Here is a 16,292-nt window from a genome sequence, read left to right as displayed (position 1 = left end):
CAGCCAGAAAAAAGAATTGGTAGAAACACTACAACAGGATGAGCCTTGAAAGCTATAAGTGAATGGTACACACACACACACACACACACACACACACAGAGAGAGAGAGAGAGAGAGAGAGAGAGAGAGAGAGAGAGAGAGAGAGAGAGAGAGAGAGAGAAAGAGAGAGAAAGCCAATCCCAAAAGTCCTATGTGATCCCATAGGTGACATATTAGGACCAAGGGGACTCACAGAGGTACAGAGCTGGTTTCCTAAATCAGGGGAGGTTGGGGTATCAGCTAAGAGATACAATGTTTCATTCATTGGAGGTGAAAATGTAACATGTGAATTCACTGCCACTCCAAAGATGACTTCAACGATGGTCTCACTATGCAGCATTGGCTGGCCTTGAACTCACAGACATTCTGCTGCCTCTGCCTTCCAAGTGCTAGGATTAAAGATAGGTGCCACATCTCCTGGTATGGAGGCTACTCATCGGCAAAGCAGTCCTGTTGTTTTTGCAAGCACTCGCAATTTCACATTCAATATTGCTGCATCTAAAACCTTAAAAGGAACTTTGTGACCAGTCTTGTTTTCATTTCCCTTTACTTTTATTGTTTTTTGTTTTTTTGAGATCTAGTCTGACCTGAGCTCATGGAAATCCTCCTGCATCAAGCACATATGTGTTGAATTATAGGCATGAGCCATCAGACCTGGCACGAACTCTTTAGGTTTCTTTGGCCTGTACAGATTCACTGTTTGTTCATTTGCTTTTCAAGGTCTCACACATACTAGACAGATACACTTCCACTGAGATGATAACTAAAGGCTACCTAGGGCTGGAGAGATGGTTCAACAGTGAAAAACGGTCACCGCCCTGCAGAAGACCTGGATTTGGTTCTTGGTATCCACATGGTGGCTCACAACCATCTGTAACTCTAGCTGCAAAAGATCTGATGCCCTCTTCTGGCCTCCCTGGGCACTATACACACACGATGCAGATACACACATGTAGGGAAAACAGCCACACATATAACATAAACATAAATCTTTAAGTCTACTTAACTAGGTGGAAGGGTTTTCCTCCTGCATTAGTATGAGGAGTGCAGGTGCTGACCCTGCTGTTTTCTCCTGCACAGAACTTCCATGATGGACGGAAGGCCCAGCAGCACATCGAGACATGCTGGAAGCAGCTAGAGTCGGTAAGTAGGAAGCAGGCTGCCTACTATCTTACTTCAGTCTCAGAATGGTTTGAATGACTCACTAAGTACAAATCCAGCAGAATCCACTAATGTGTCTTCTTTCTAGATTTTCCTCATTCACATTTCGTTTAATTTGTTCCTAGAACTATTATGGCAAGTAAAATGCTGAGCCAGAAATGCTTGAAGTGGGCTGGAGAGATGGCTCAGTGGGTAAAGTGTCAGCTGGGGGAGCATGAGGACCTGAGTTCCAATCCCCAGCATCACTTAAAAAGCTGGGTGCAGTAACACATGCCTATAATCCCAGCACTGGGGAGGCAGAGACGAAAGGATCTCAGGGGCTCACTGGTCAGCTAGCCTGCCTAGCCATATTAGCAAGTTGCAGACTCAGTGAGAGACTATCTCTGAAAGCAAGGTGTATGAGCTGGAGAGACAATGGCTCAACAATCAAGAGCACTTGGTACGCTCCCCGAGGACCCAGCACCCAGGGAGAAGGGCTCACAACCTCCTGTAATTCCAGCTTCTGGGGATCCGATGCCTCTGGCCTGTGAAGGTGCCTGCACTCCACTCAGATGCACTCATGACCACATGCAATCAGAATGAAAACAAATCTTTGAAACAGGGTGGAGAGCAATTGAGGAAGAATCCTATGTTGACCTCTGACCTCTTTGTGCACACGCATACACATGTGCACAAAAGCAGATACACAAAAAGCAGATACACATACTCCTGGGAAAGTGTCTTATGAGTTTACACTGCAGATAAATCTGATGCAGAGAATAGAGAGGGGGTCACTGTAGTGTGGACAGATGCTGGAGTCACTTCTAGAAATAATGTCGTCTAGTGGATGGGTTCTGGGGAGAATGCCCGTGGGGGTCTCTCTAGAGGTGACAGGGTGGATGGATGACCACCTGGCTTGGCTGTGCTCTGTCTTCAGAGTAAGAGGCGGTTTGAGCGCGACTGCAAGGAGGCCGACCGTGCACAACAGTACTTTGAGAAGATGGACGCTGACATCAATGTGACCAAGGCCGACGTGGAAAAGGTGAGAGAGCTCGGTCTCACTTCCCTGGAGCGTGCTTCCTAGGCTGCCACTGGGGAAGCCTGGCCTCTGCTTCCTCTTTCTGCTGCAACCACAAGAGGGTACTTGATGGGAAAAGGGTTTCATGTTGTGTCATCGCCATGGGGACCAGAAGTCCAAACTGGGGGAGAAACCAGACGAGGTGATTTGCTTAGTCACCATCGTGATAATGGGGAGACCTGGATATGTCACAACAGGAGTGGTTCAGGAGGCCACACTCTTGCTCAGTGGCTTGTCAAAGGCCAAGTTCCAAGTCTAAGTAGCTGAAGCAACTGTCCCAGCCCATGTGGGAGAAGCCGGCAGCTCCAAGCCTTCAGAAAGGCTGAGCCTGTGCCTGTGCCCAGCTGTGTCATGGATTCGTCTGGGCTGATACCCAGCAGGCCGGGTGAGAGGAGAGGTATTTGAACGTCTGAGGAGCTTTCCTCTGGATGACTCAGATATAAAGTGTGCCCTTGTCTCCCAGGCCCAGTGTGTGTATTTTTTCCCTAGAAGCCCCATTTTCTTTTTATGAAAGTCATCAAGATAGTATAAACACAATTATGCTGTTAAATAGTGGCATTCATTCATGGTGCCCAGGGCCATTTGGGCATTGCAGTCTGTGCTTTTCTCTGGGAAAGAAAGCCGTGCTTTCTCGTAGTGTTGTTTGGTTCTGCCAGATGAATTTGAGATGCCTTGAGTGGAGAAATAGCTCAATTAGGATGGAGGGATACGTGGCCATGTTTTCTTTAATTTCTTCAATCTTCTAAAATACTTATTCTTGATATTGCGAAGGGAGATTTCTATTTTACCAAAAGATATTCATTTTTAGATTAAAGGACCATGCTTACCATAAATTCATATTAACTGGTTGTATTTAAAGTGCTGCTTAAATATTACTTTTTAAGTCGCACCCATTTGTTTGTGTGTGAGTGTGTTTGTGACGAGGAACACTCGGGTCTCGGTTATGCCTCCACCATGTGCATCCTAGGAATCACTGAGTTTTGCACCAGGCCCTTTTACTTGGTAAGCCGTCTTGACAGCCCTCTTCAGACCTTTAAAATGTTACCTAGTTGACAGTGGTGCCTACATGCCTGTAATCCCGGCACTTGGGAGTGGAGGCCGGAAGGTCAGATGATCAAGGTCATCCTTGGCTGCACAGTGGGCTTGAAGCTAGTCCAGCACGTATAAGACTGTCTCCAAAAACTGAAAAACGTGGGACTGGAGAGATGGCTCAGTGGTTGAGAGCACTGTCTGCTCTTCCAGAGGCCCTGGGGAGGAGTCAAAGCACCCAGTGGCAACTTAAAACCATATGTAACTCTAAATCCAGGAGGTCTGATGTCCTCTTCTGGCCTCTGTAGGCATTGCATGCGTGGGATACACAGACATAAAATAGTCTTTAAATGTATGTATGGAGTTAAGTGTGGTGGCGCACGCCTTAATCCCAGCACTCGGGAGGCAGAGGGAGGTGGAGTTCAAAGCCAGCCTGGTCTACATATAGAGTTCCAGGACAGCCAGGGCTGTTACACAGAGAAACCCTGTCTCAAAAATATAAACTACAGGCCAAATATACACAGCTGGAAAGATGGCTCAGAGGTAAGAGGGCACACTGCTCTTAGCGGAGGACCCACCCACCTTGAGTTCCCAGCACCCACCTCAGACTGATCACAACATCCTGTAAATCCAGCTCCAAGGGATCCCATGCCTCTGGCTTCTGTAGACAACTTTATTCATATGTAGCTCCCAAATAGACACACACATAACTAAAAAATTTTCTAGTTAAAAAATGCAAGATGAATAGATTTTAAAAATAAAAGTTCCTGGTGGTGGTGGCACACACCTTTAATCTCAGAGCCTGGGATGTAGAGGCAGGAGGATCTCTGTGAATTGAATGCCAGTTTGGTCTACGTAGTGAGTTACAGGACAGGCTCCAAAGCTACACAGAGAAGCCTCGTCTCAAAAATCAAAAAATAGATAGATTAGGTAGGTAGGTAGATAGATAGATAGATAGATAGATAGATAGATAGATAGATAGAAAGAAAGAAAGATAGATAGATAGATAGATAGATAGATAGATAGATAGATAGATAGAAGCTAATTCTAAGTAATAATCAAAACTAAGGTAGACTGAAGTGTTGCTGGGTCCTAACGGCTCCCTCAGGGAGCAGGGTGAGAAGGCAGGGTATCAATAGCACAGACACAGCCGACTCATGTTTTCAGCAATAGGCAGAGCCTTATATTCTCTCCTTCCAACACCCAGGCTGCATCCTGATTCCTTGACATTGAGTGGTTCCTTTTCATTGGCTAGACATAACCTGGACTTTTGACAGCACCTATTGCTAGGCCCTCAGGCAGATCCAGGTTGGCTCATGTCTCAGCCTCGTAGGCCTTATCTTCCTACACTGAAGTATGTTTAAAAACTCCAGATTAAATGAAGTCAACTCAGTTTATGGGTGGGGTGTGTGTGTGTGTGTGTGTGTGTGTGTGTGTGTGTGTGTGTGTATAGCATAAATATACATGTTCTTTTAAAAATTTTTTATTTAGTTTTCTTTTTCTGTGTGTCAATGTTTTCCTGCATGTATGTCTGTGTGCCACCTGTATGCCTAGTGCCTGTGAAGGGCAAAAGAAGGCATTGGATCTAGAACTGGAGTTATATGGAGTTGTTAACCACCATGTGGGTGCTGGGAATTGAACCTTAGTCCTCTGTGAGGGCAGCCACCCCTCAAGCCTCATTAACACTGTTTCTGAAACCCTAATTCATGGATGTCTAGAACATGTCAATATCAGAGCCCGAGGGTCCCCTGGCCAACCTCTGCGTTGGGTTCCTCCAGCAGCCGGTACTGGCAGTTGTATCCACTACCCTTATCTATCTTTGTGCCTCTTCTTTATTTGCTTTTCTTATCTTTCTCTGCAATCTGTGACCTCCTTGTACAGAGAACAGTAGTCATTGTGGGTTTCTTTATCTTCTTCTTGATTATGGAGAGTGCTTCAGGTCTTTTCCACTAAGAGTGTAGTGGAATAGGCCTATAACCCCAGCACTTGGGAGGTGGAGTCAGTAAGCTTGCTGCTGGCTTGAGTCCAGTTAGGGCTACAGGAGATCTTGGCCAAAAAAGGGAGGAGGGGGGAGGAAGGGAAGAGAAATTAAAAGTGGTAAAGCACTTTCATTATGTGCATCGGCGTCAGATCTGCCAGAACTGGAGTTACAGACAGCTGTGAGCTGCCATGTGGTTGCTGAAAATTGAACCCGGGTCCTCTGGAAGAGCAGCAGTGCTCTTATAACCACTGAGCCATCTCTTCAGCCCCCAAAACTGGCTTTAATATATCTTAAAAAAAAAAAAAGAAATTGTCCCTCATTTCTTGTTTTGCCAAAATACCTTTATTCTATTCTATGTGTATGGGTGTTTGCATGAATATATGTCTGTGTGCCACAGGTGTACAGTGCCTGTGGAGGTCAGAAGAGGGTGGGTGTCTGAGCCCCTGCAACTGGAGTTACAGACTGTTGTGAGTCATACGGTCTGGGTGCTGGGAACTGAACCAGGTCTTCTGAAAGAACAGCAAGTGTTCTTTTGTTTGTTTGTTCGTTTGTTTGTTTTTCTGAGACAGGGTTTCATTATGTAGCTTTGGAGCCTGTCCTGGAACTCCCTCTGTAGACCAGGCTGGCCTCGAACTCACAGAGATCCTCCTGCCTCTGCCTTCCGAGTGCTGGGACTAAAGGCATGCACCACCAACACCCTGCTTAACAGCAAGTGTTCTTAACTGCAGAGCCAGCTCTTCAGCTCTCCAAAATATGTTTTTTAAAAAGCTTGATTTGATAATCAAGTATCTGCTTCCTTCATTTTTTAATGCTTTCCTACATTGAACTAAATTATCCCAGGATAAACTCAGCTAGATTGTGTTTCTTTAAGTACGCAAACTAGTTATTGGACATATTTTATTCAAGATTTTTCATTTCGGTGAGTGAGGTAGTGCACACCTGTGATCCTGTGATGGGAGACAGATGAAAGTTTGAGGCTAGCTTGGGGTATATAATGAGTCCCTTTCCCCCCCCCCCCAAAAAAAAAGGGAAGGAAGGCCTATTTGTTGAATTCATAAAATCTCCTTTCCCTTCTGTTTTAGTTCACTTAGGTTTTGGGAGGTTGCTCTTCATTATAAGATGAAATTATCTAGTTCTGGCTTTTTGTTTTTTGTCTTTCCTTTTGCTGACATGATACCCTGCCATGTGGCTGGGGCTGGCTTTAAGTTCATTTCCCCTGCCTGAACCTCACAGACATACGCCACACCTTCAGTTCTTACTGTCTCTTAAATGTCTACCATGCTCCTCTGTGACAATAACATATGTGTGTGGGTATGTCCATGTGCATTTAGGGACCTGCAGAGACCTGAAGACAAGAGGACTCTTAACTACTGAGCCATCTCTCTGGTCCTTGAGTAATGTTTCATTGTCTGCTACTTTTTGATCCTGGTGGATTTTTATTTTCACCGAACCTGGAGCTTGCTTTGGCTCTGCTGCCCTCCAGCCTCCAGCAAGCTCCCAATCGGCATGTCCCCACCCTGCTCGCACTGAGGCACTGAGTGGTTGTTGTTATTAGGGTTGTTTGTTTTTTGTTTTAAGTGCTGAGAATGCACACTCAAGTCTCTTGCCAGCACATCAGACACTTTGCTCACTGAGTCATCTCCCCACCCCCAGTTTAGGATGTTTGGCGTTGAAATGCTACCTCAATTTCCATTGATTTATCTTTCCCCGAGGGGGAGGGGGGTATAATTTTTCTAAAGTGCCATGGCCACCCTCTGCAGGAATGTGAGACTCCCAATTAGGGAGCCATGGACATCAGTGCTGAATATTTTAAGTCCTTTTGTTTTGAGGGTGACCTGAAAGCTACTGTCCACCATCCACCGCAGACGATGTGGAGACGTGAAGTCAGCTTTTCTCACTGAATTCTTCATTTCCATCCTTGCTTTGTTTTTTGAGACAGGTTTCTGTACGTAGCCTAAGCTAGCCACCCTCCTGCTACACCTCCCAAATGCTGAAACTTCAGGGGTGCATGACCACACCCTTTTTCCATTGCTTCTTGACAGTCTTTGACTCAACATGACATCTACCCACCCCCACCCCCTCCCCATCCCCACCCCCCACCCTGTTCCCACAATGATTAAGTGGCCTGACTATATTTGACTCAGTTCACTTTCCTGTTCCTAGCAGACAGCCATACAGTTTATATAACACTGTGCCGTGTCTCCCAGAATACATTTGTCTAGACTCTAGATTGTGTGTGATGGCCCAGGGGACGTGTAGTATAAACTTGCATGAATTTCTGGATCAACATATGAGCTGAATCTCCCATTCTTTCCGAAGATGTCACTGTCCCTCCTCCTGTGGCTCTCAATCAAAATTGTCACAGTACCGTGTTCAGACTTCCTGCATAGGTTCTCACCCACCTTAGGACACAGTAGACTTGTGGCCAGGAGCCTGGTAATTCCCTAAAAAGGCTTTTTCTCTGGGCAGGAGTGTACATCGGGATGTTCCCTAGGTACTGTATTCCTCAGAGACACAGTGATGAAGGAGAAGGGGCCAACTGCATGGAAGTTGTTCTTCATTCTCGCCTTTGCAGAGAAGAAACTGTCAGAATTTGGGCTCCACTAGCTTCAGTTGGTTAATCTAGTTAGTCAAATGTGTTGAAATATATTTTCTGGTTTTAGTAAAAACAGATCTTATTCTTTCCCCAACACAAAAACCCATAAGCTCTCTTTTGGGACTGGGGAGATGCTCGATGGCTGAGGTACTTGCACGGGAACCCATGTGAAAGTCAGGTATGGTAGTGCATACCTGAATCCTAGCACTTGTGAAGCATAGACTGACAGGTCCTGGGGGCTGACCAGCCAGTCCAGCTGAGGTGACCATATCAGGGCAGCTCCATGAGCTTTCATTACACATGAAACCAGGAACCCAGGCAGTGGTGGTGGTGCCCAAAGTTAATCCCAGCACTCAGGAGGCAGAGACAGGCCAATTTCTGAGTTCAAGGCCAGCCAGGGCTCTACAGAGAAACCCTATCTCAAAACCAAAAACAGGAAAAAAAGAAACTGTGAAGCTACCAAACAAGATAAGGGATACAAGTTGCCCCAATCCAGAGATAGGAAGTTTTGTTATTTGTTTTAGAGGTTTGGTTTTGTGTTTTGGCCTTTTGAAGCAGGGTCTCTATTTGAGATCAAGCAGGCTCTACCAAGGGCCAAGATGATAGAAGTGGATCATCATGCCTGGTTTATTTCATGGTAAGAGTGGAACTGAGGGCCTTATGCATGCTAGGCAAGCACTCTACCAACAGAGATACACACCTAGTCCTGTTTCTTATTTTTTTAGAAAATATAGCAAGTTGATGGGATCGCCAATATTTGAAATGTTTGAATCCATTCTTGGTCCTTCAGTCATGATGCTGGCAGGATGTGGGCCTTGCAGGTGCTGATGGAACCATTCCATTGTGGCCTTTAAGAAACTTGCCTTCCACAGCCTTCCTGATATTTAGTGTGCAGTGACTTTTCCCATAGACAGCTCTGGAATGTCTTTCAAATGACAAAAAACCTTGAAAGCAGGGTCATGGTGATTCTGCTCCAGAATCAAACCCTGTTGGATACACACTACAGAGTCCGTCCTGGAGTTCTGACAGCGCCATGCTTTGCCAGCCTGGTATGGGATGAGATGCGAAGACTGTCAAAATGAGCAGCCTGTGAACTACTATTTCCCAAAAGAGAGTGTAGTGTTTTCTGAGCATTCACGTTAAAATCAAGTCCATCTCAGGCCCAGGTGCATAGATAGCCCTGCCCTGTCTGTCATGTAACTAGAATCTCTTATGTAATTTCTACATGCATGATAGGGTGTTGTCTAACAGAATGTACAGTCACTGGCTGCAGACAGCTGCAGAAATGGAAAATATCAATTAAGTTGTTTTTTTGTTGTTCAAACTTCAGTGTCAATTTCTTGTTGTGTGTGTGTGTGTGTGTGTTTGTGTGTGGTATATATTCAGATGCACATGTATGTAGAAAGGCCTGTTAATGCCCAATATCTCAATATCTTTCTCAGTCACTATTTGTCTTATTTACCTTTGAAAGAGTTTATTATTATTATTATTATTATTATTATTATTATTTGTGTGTGTGTGTGTATGCGTGAGCACACATGCATGCACACACACTCACATATATCCCACAGTGCTCACGTAGACATCAGAGGACAGCTTCAAGAGTCTGTTCTCTCTTGCCACTATTTGGGTGCTGGGGACAGAACTGCAGTTGTCAGGCTTGATTACAAATGCCCTTTCCACCAAACCATCTCCCTGGTCTTTGCTCTCCATGGACATGTGGTTCTTCTATGGCTACAGTCTCAATTTATGGGCCCCCTTTAGACACAAAAAGACTTCAAGAGAGGTGACTAGTCAGAACTCTCTAGATACTATGTGAGTTCACCTTCTCTCTAGTTTAATCATGAGGCTTTTTTGTTGCATAACTCAATTTGAGGAAATACTTAAAGGTTAAATTATTGCTGAGTGTGGGTGGCTCACACCTTTAATCCTAGTACTTGGGGGTCAGAGACAGATGGATGCAGGATTTTGAGATGGCCCACAAGTTTCAGGCCAGCCAGGAAAACCAAAAGTTAGTTACATTAGAACCCTTGACATAAATACCCAAGAGCAGAGTCCCACATCTCATTTTCCTATGGTAATATGACTTGTAAACATTTTTGGGGTGGGGCATTACAATTGTAATCCCAGCACTCAAGATAGTTCACATCCGGTGTGGGCAACAGAAAGACAGCCTCAAATCACGAGACTTTGAATATAGTTCATTTTAAGACATTACATACATGTCTCTATTATGAAGCCAGATAGGAGGAAGTCCTGAGTGGTTATGAAGAAAGGAAGACTTCTAAGAGGTATGGACACGAGAATGCAAGCTGAGGTTTGGTTTGGCCGAGGTCCTGGGCATGGAATTAGTGTCTCTCACATGCTTTTCCACTGAGCTGAATTCAGGTTGTTACATTCATCTGTTTATTATTTATTCCTGGGGGTAGGGAGTGAGCATGCCGTGCCATGCCAGTGCGGGGGGGGGGGGGGGGGGACACTTGCTGGGGTCAGTGCTATTCTTCACCATGTAGCTTCTGGGGTTGAACACAAACACCTTTACCCCCTGGCCATCTTTCTTGACCCCTGATTTCAGGTTTTTGTTTTCTTTTGATTTTTTGGGACAGGGTCTCACTATGTAGCCCTGACTGGCCTGGAACTGTGTAGACTGTTCTAGTTAGTTTTTTATTGCCTTGGTAAACAGCATGACCAAAAACAACTTGGGGAGGAGAGGGTTTTTTGGTTTTTTGTTTTGTTTTGTTTTTTGTCATCTTGCTACTTATAGTCCATTATGAAGGAAAAGTCAGGATAAGAACTCAAGGGGAAGTAGAAACAGGAACATAAGCAGAGCCCTGGAACAACACTGTTTACTGGCTCAATTCTCAGGGTTTGCTCAGTCTGCTTTCTTAGACACCCAGGACCACCTTCCCACTGTGGCCCCACCCACAGTGAGCTAGGTCCTCACACATCAATCATCAGTTAAGAAAAATGTTCCAGGGGCTGGAGAGATGGCTCAGCATTAAGCAATGGATGCTCTTCCTGAGGTCCTAAGTGCAATTCCCAGCACTCTTATGGCAACTCAAAACCATCTATAACTATAGGCTTGTGAGGTCCAGTGCCTTCTGGCATGCAGATGTACATGCAGACAGAACACCCATCTACATAAAATACACAAAGAAAATGCACCACAGGCCAATAGAATAGCAGCATTTTCTCAGTTGAAGTTCCCTCTTCCCAGGTTTATTCCAGGTTTATGACAGATAGCTAGGTAGGTGGGTAGGTAGGTAGGTAGGTAGGTAGATAGATAGATAGATAGATAGATAGATAGATAGATAGATAGATAGGATGAAATAAATAAATGGCCAGCACATTTGAGACTGGTCTCAAACTCACAAAGATTCACCTGCTTTTGCCTCGAGTGATGGGATTAAAGATGAGAGCAGCCTCTTTCAGGTTTTTGCTTAGTTTTAGTTGCATTTACTTCCTGTGCATGAGAGTTTTGCTTCTTGTATGTCTCTGCATCATGTGGGTCCTCTGGAAGAGTTTAGCTCCCAGCATCCAGGTCAAGCAGCTGCTGATTTCGTGTAACCCGAGCTCTATAGGATCTGACACCCTATTCTGGCTTCTTCAGGTGACTACAGAATACACACACACACAAACATGTATATACACACATGAAAAGATTAACTATTTTTTAAAGTCCATATATCATATATGTGTGTGTTTTCAACATTTATTTATTTTTATATATTTATCTATTTTGGTTTTTTGAGAGAGGGTTTCTCTGTATTGTTTTGGAGCCTGTCCTGGAATTTGCTCTGTAGACCAGGCTGGCCTCGAACTCACAGAGATCCGCCTGTCTCTGCATGTGCCACCACTGCCCAGGCCATGATTTCTTAAGGGCAGCAAAAGTGTGGTCCTGTTGGTACCTGGAACACCCTCACCCTGCCAGGAGTCTAGAAGACAATTTTAAAAACAAAAAAGAGAAAAAGAGGAAGTCATCTGCACGAATGCAGGAAATACATTTTGCAACTGCAGCATCTTGGAACCTAAAAGAGTTTAAAAATCCTTTTTTTTTTTTTTTTTTGGATTTTCAAGACAGGGTTTCTCTGTGTAACTCTAGCTGTCCTGGACTTCATTCTGTAGACTAGGCTGGCCTCAAACTAAGAGATCTGCCTGCCTCTGCCCTCCCGAGTACCCCAGTATAAAGACAGGCACCATAATCGACCAGGGGGAAAAAAACATTCTGAGACAGGGTTTCTCTGACACTTTGCTTTTTTGAGATAGGGTCTCACTGTGTAGACCAGGCTGCCCTCAAACTCACAGATCCTTCTGCCTCTGCCTCTTAAGTTACTAAGACACACCCAGCTAAAAATGCTATTCTGGCCTATAAACAGGTCAGAGCTGTGGATCCTGTATTTCCTTCTAGAAGTAGACTTGCAGCTTGTTAGTTGTGCAAAAATACCCGGGGAACCCAAAGCACTTCAGCTTCTGAGGGTGGAAAGCTGCACAGCATGCCGAGTATGTCCCTGCTTTATGAATGGGAAGGCAGGAGACAATTCATTTTATCTTTGAGGTTTCCTGCCCAAAGAATATGATTACGCACCTCAGGCTGGCTGAGGTCTTGGTGGCGTGTGGTGAATGCTAAGTCCTAAAGCTCTGTCCTATCTTAAGTCTGTCTTAGGCTACATAAGGCTTCCCCTCCTCAGTTCTACTAGAGGACTATTATTGGGGTGTCCTTCTGTCTGTGTATTTGTGTGTACAAGTATGCACACTTTTGTGCACCACGATGTGTGTGCCATGGTTCTTGTGGAGGTCAGAGGACAACTTTTGGGAGTCACCATGAATTTTGCAGGTCAAACTCAGGTCATTAAACATACATGCACCATTTCACCAGCCATTTGGTTGGTTGGTTGGTTGAATTTTCAAGACAAAGTTTCTCTAGCTGTCCTAGAATTCACTCTGTAGACCAGGCTAGCCTCAACTCAGAGATCTGCCTGTGTCTCCCAAGGGCTGGGCTTAAAGGCATATACCATCATCACCCAGCATGTTTTTATTTTTTGAGAGCACCTCTGGGCTGCCCTCAACCTCACAGTCCTCCTGCTTAGGCCTAACAAATGCTGGAATTGAAGGCACGTGGCCGACATTTGTGGTTTTAATGTAATGTTAATCACATGAATATATGTGACCTCAAAAAACATTGCAGGCATTCAGCAGAGTATGTGTTGATAAAGGAATACATAGCACCCGTTGAATAATAATGGATACTTTCCTGGGGGCTCCAGTTAACAGATAAGAGGTACAGATGGAGAAAGGGAGTGGCTAGATAGGGAATAACAAACATTCCAGACTCAAACAGCCTGTTAGTTTCATCATCACTGTGACCAAATGCCTGGCAGAAACAGCTAAAGGAAAGAAATACTTTTCTCATGGTTCTAGAAGTTTCGTTCTGTTCTAGCAGGAAATCATTATGTTACAGAAGCCAGCAAAAAGACACAGGAAGAGGGCAGGGCAAGCTAGACTCTTCAGAGACACACCTCCAGTGACTACTTCCGCTAGCCGGGCCTCACCTTCCATAGCCCGCCCTCTCCCAGGAGTCTGCTCAAATGCTGAATCTATGGAAAGCTTAATCGGTTGACTCTGTCAGAGCCCTCATTTCACCTGCTGTGGACAAGCCCTTACAGACCCACCCAGAGGTGTTCCACTGACCTCATGGGTATTTCTCAGCCCAATCAAGTTCACGTTCAAGATTAACCTCCAAAACCAGATATGGCACGTTGGTACGATGTTTTGTGGCAATCCTCCTAGCACTTGAGAGGCTGAGGAAGGAAGATTGTAAGTTTGAGGCTAATATGTGCTACATAATGAGTTGGAAGGCATCAAGAGTTATGTAGACTGTTTCCCAAAAACAACGACAGAGCAGGACAGTGGTGGTGACGCCTTTAATCCCAGCACTTGGGAGGCAGAAAGAAGCTGGTGGATCTCTTGAGTTTTGAGGCTAGCCTGGTGTACAAAGTGAGTTCCAGGATATCTATGGCTACACAGAGAAACCCTGTCTTGTCCACCCCCCCCCCAAAACAAAAACCAACAATGAAAACAAATAATTTTAAAAGAGAGAGAAAGAAAAGATGGACCATTGAGATGGCTCAGCAGGTAAAGGCACTTGCTGCCAAACCTGATGACCCAAGTTTAGTCTCAGGGACCCACATAGTAGAAAGAATTGTCCTCAGACTTCCACATGTGCAACACACACACACACACACACACACACACCTGGGCTGCGAAGAATTCCTTCTGCCCTAAAGAAGGCTCACTGGTTGTGTTGCCTTGCACAAGATGATGGAGGAGCTGGAGCATCGAGGTTGGGGACACTGAAGCATCTCAGAAGTCAGATGCAGAGTGACTGTGATCATCTGAGATACTCTTGAGCCCTCTCCTCAAAAACCATGCACTGAGAAAATGTTGGTCTCGGCCTTCTCCAGAATCCTCCTACAGCCCTACAAATGGTAAGCATGGGGCTGAGAACATGTTAGACAGCTAGTAGCCTACATGGGCACAACAGGTATTGTGGGACTGTGTTTCTGTCCCTCATAGACAGGGTTCTTGCCAGGTGACCATGTGGCTGTTGGTCTTTCTGTCAGCCAAAGCTCTTGATGTGAGGGAAGTATAAGTGAGTGGACAGGCAAGCTGACTAAATGCAACAAGTAGGAATCAGTGTGAGGCCTCAGAGGTGTGACCTAGCCTGGACTAGGTCCCATCTAAGGGAACAACTGTTCACCTATCCACACAGCTGTACCCATGTGCTAATGCTGATAATGATGCAGGCCACCAGTATTACTTCTGACACTCCTTTCTGAATTAAGTATCCATTTTTTTATGGATGATAATTGCTTAAAGTTCTTTCCTATTAGGAGTTTAGATGATTCTCACTTGATGTCTTCATCCTCTGGCTGATGTGATAGTTTGGCTAGTTATGGAATTCTAGACTGATGTTTTTACCTCTCTCAGCATTTTGAAGCTATCATTCCCTTGTCAGTCATTTCATACCCTGTTAGGAACTTGTCAGCTATTGTCATTCCTCTGAGAAAAGCTGGCTTTATTATGTAGTGGTTAAGACCTCTTGTTTTTCTTTGATGTCATGTGGCATGGTTATGGTATTTCAAAACTCGTAGCTTTTATTTTTAATTTCCTCAGGGGTCCTTGAGTATTTATTTACTTCTTAAATACAAGAAAACTTTAGGTATTAAAGCTTCAGAAATTGCCAGGTGTGGTGGTGCACACCTTTGATCCCAACACTTGGAGGCAGAGGCAGACAGATCTCTGTGAGGTTGAGGCCAGCCTGGTCTATAGAGTGAGCTCCAGGACAGCTATGACTGTTGCACAGAGAAACTCTGTCTCAAAACACACACACACACACACACACACACACACACACACAGAGAGAGAGAGAGAGAGAGAGAGAGAGAGAGAGAACAACAAAGCTTCAAATTTATGTATCTTTCGGTCTCTGGATTGATGTTTCAGGGACTCATGCTAGACGTGTATGCAGCGCCTCATTGTACCTCATAGACCTCTTCTTTTTCATACATTGCTTACTGTTACTTTATTATTATTGTGAGGAGGTGACACAGCGACATGAAGTGTCAGTTCTCTTTCTACCTAAACATGGGTTCTGTGAATCAAACTCAGTTTACAGGGCATACATGGAAAGAGCCTTTAGGCCCTGTGTGTGTGTGTGTGTGTGTGTGTGTGTGTGTGTGTGTGTGTGTGTGTGTGTGTCTGTGTCTGTGTCTGTGTCTGTGTCCGTCCTGGAACTCACATTGTAGACCAGGCTGGCCTTGAACTCACTGAGATCCACCTGCCTCTGCCTCCCAAGTGCTGGGATTAAAGGCATGAGCCACCACTGCCTGCTTTTGTTTTTTGTCTCTGTATGTGAACTTTTGTGTAACATACATTTTATGTATTTATTGTGTGTGGTGGTGTTTTGCCTGCATGTATGTCTGTGTGAGTGTATCAGACTTCCTGGAGTTATAGACAATTGTAAACTGCCATGTAGGTGCTGGAAATCAAACCCAGGTCCTCTGGAAGAGCAGCCAGTGCTCTTAACCGGTGAGGTATCTTTCCAACCCTACACTTTCAGTTATTCTATTAGTTCATTTATTGAGTTTTTAAATTTCTGCAACTACTTTTTTCACTTCTAGAATTTCCATTGGCATCTTCTTCAGACCTTCAGTGATACCATCATATTATTGTGACTTCTGTTGCTTCTTATTTTCAGTTTTTGCTTTTGCATCTTTCTTGTTTTATATTTCTTTCAGACATTCTGATAATAGAGGGTCTTGGTGGTAATTGTTCTTTCTGTAGTATTGGGTCTCATGGTGGCTTGTTCCTTGATATGTTCATAATCTTTCTTGAAGGAGCATCTTTGACAGTGATTGTTTTTCCTATAG

General features: G+C 44.7%; 1 protein-coding gene across 9 annotated transcripts in view; it reads left to right on the top strand.

Moving 5' to 3' along the window:
• Fnbp1 (formin binding protein 1) overlaps window positions 1–16,292 on the top strand; it is a 195,728-nt gene that overhangs the window by 135,378 nt on the left and 44,058 nt on the right. For all 9 annotated transcript variants that reach the window (XM_051185111.1, XM_051185109.1, XM_051185112.1 and 6 more), the window contains 2 exons: window positions 1,120–1,182; window positions 2,117–2,221. In XM_051185111.1, coding sequence (XP_051041068.1) covers window positions 1,120–1,182; window positions 2,117–2,221 — 168 coding nt within the window. The remainder of the gene's footprint in view (window positions 1–1,119; window positions 1,183–2,116; window positions 2,222–16,292) is intronic.

Source organism: Phodopus roborovskii, unplaced genomic scaffold, assembly GCF_943737965.1.
Source record: "Phodopus roborovskii unplaced genomic scaffold, PHOROB, whole genome shotgun sequence".
Taxonomy (NCBI): Eukaryota; Metazoa; Chordata; class Mammalia; order Rodentia; family Cricetidae; genus Phodopus; species Phodopus roborovskii.
The sequence above is the reverse complement of the archived record's forward strand: the minus strand, read 5'-3'. Positions and strand labels throughout refer to the sequence as shown.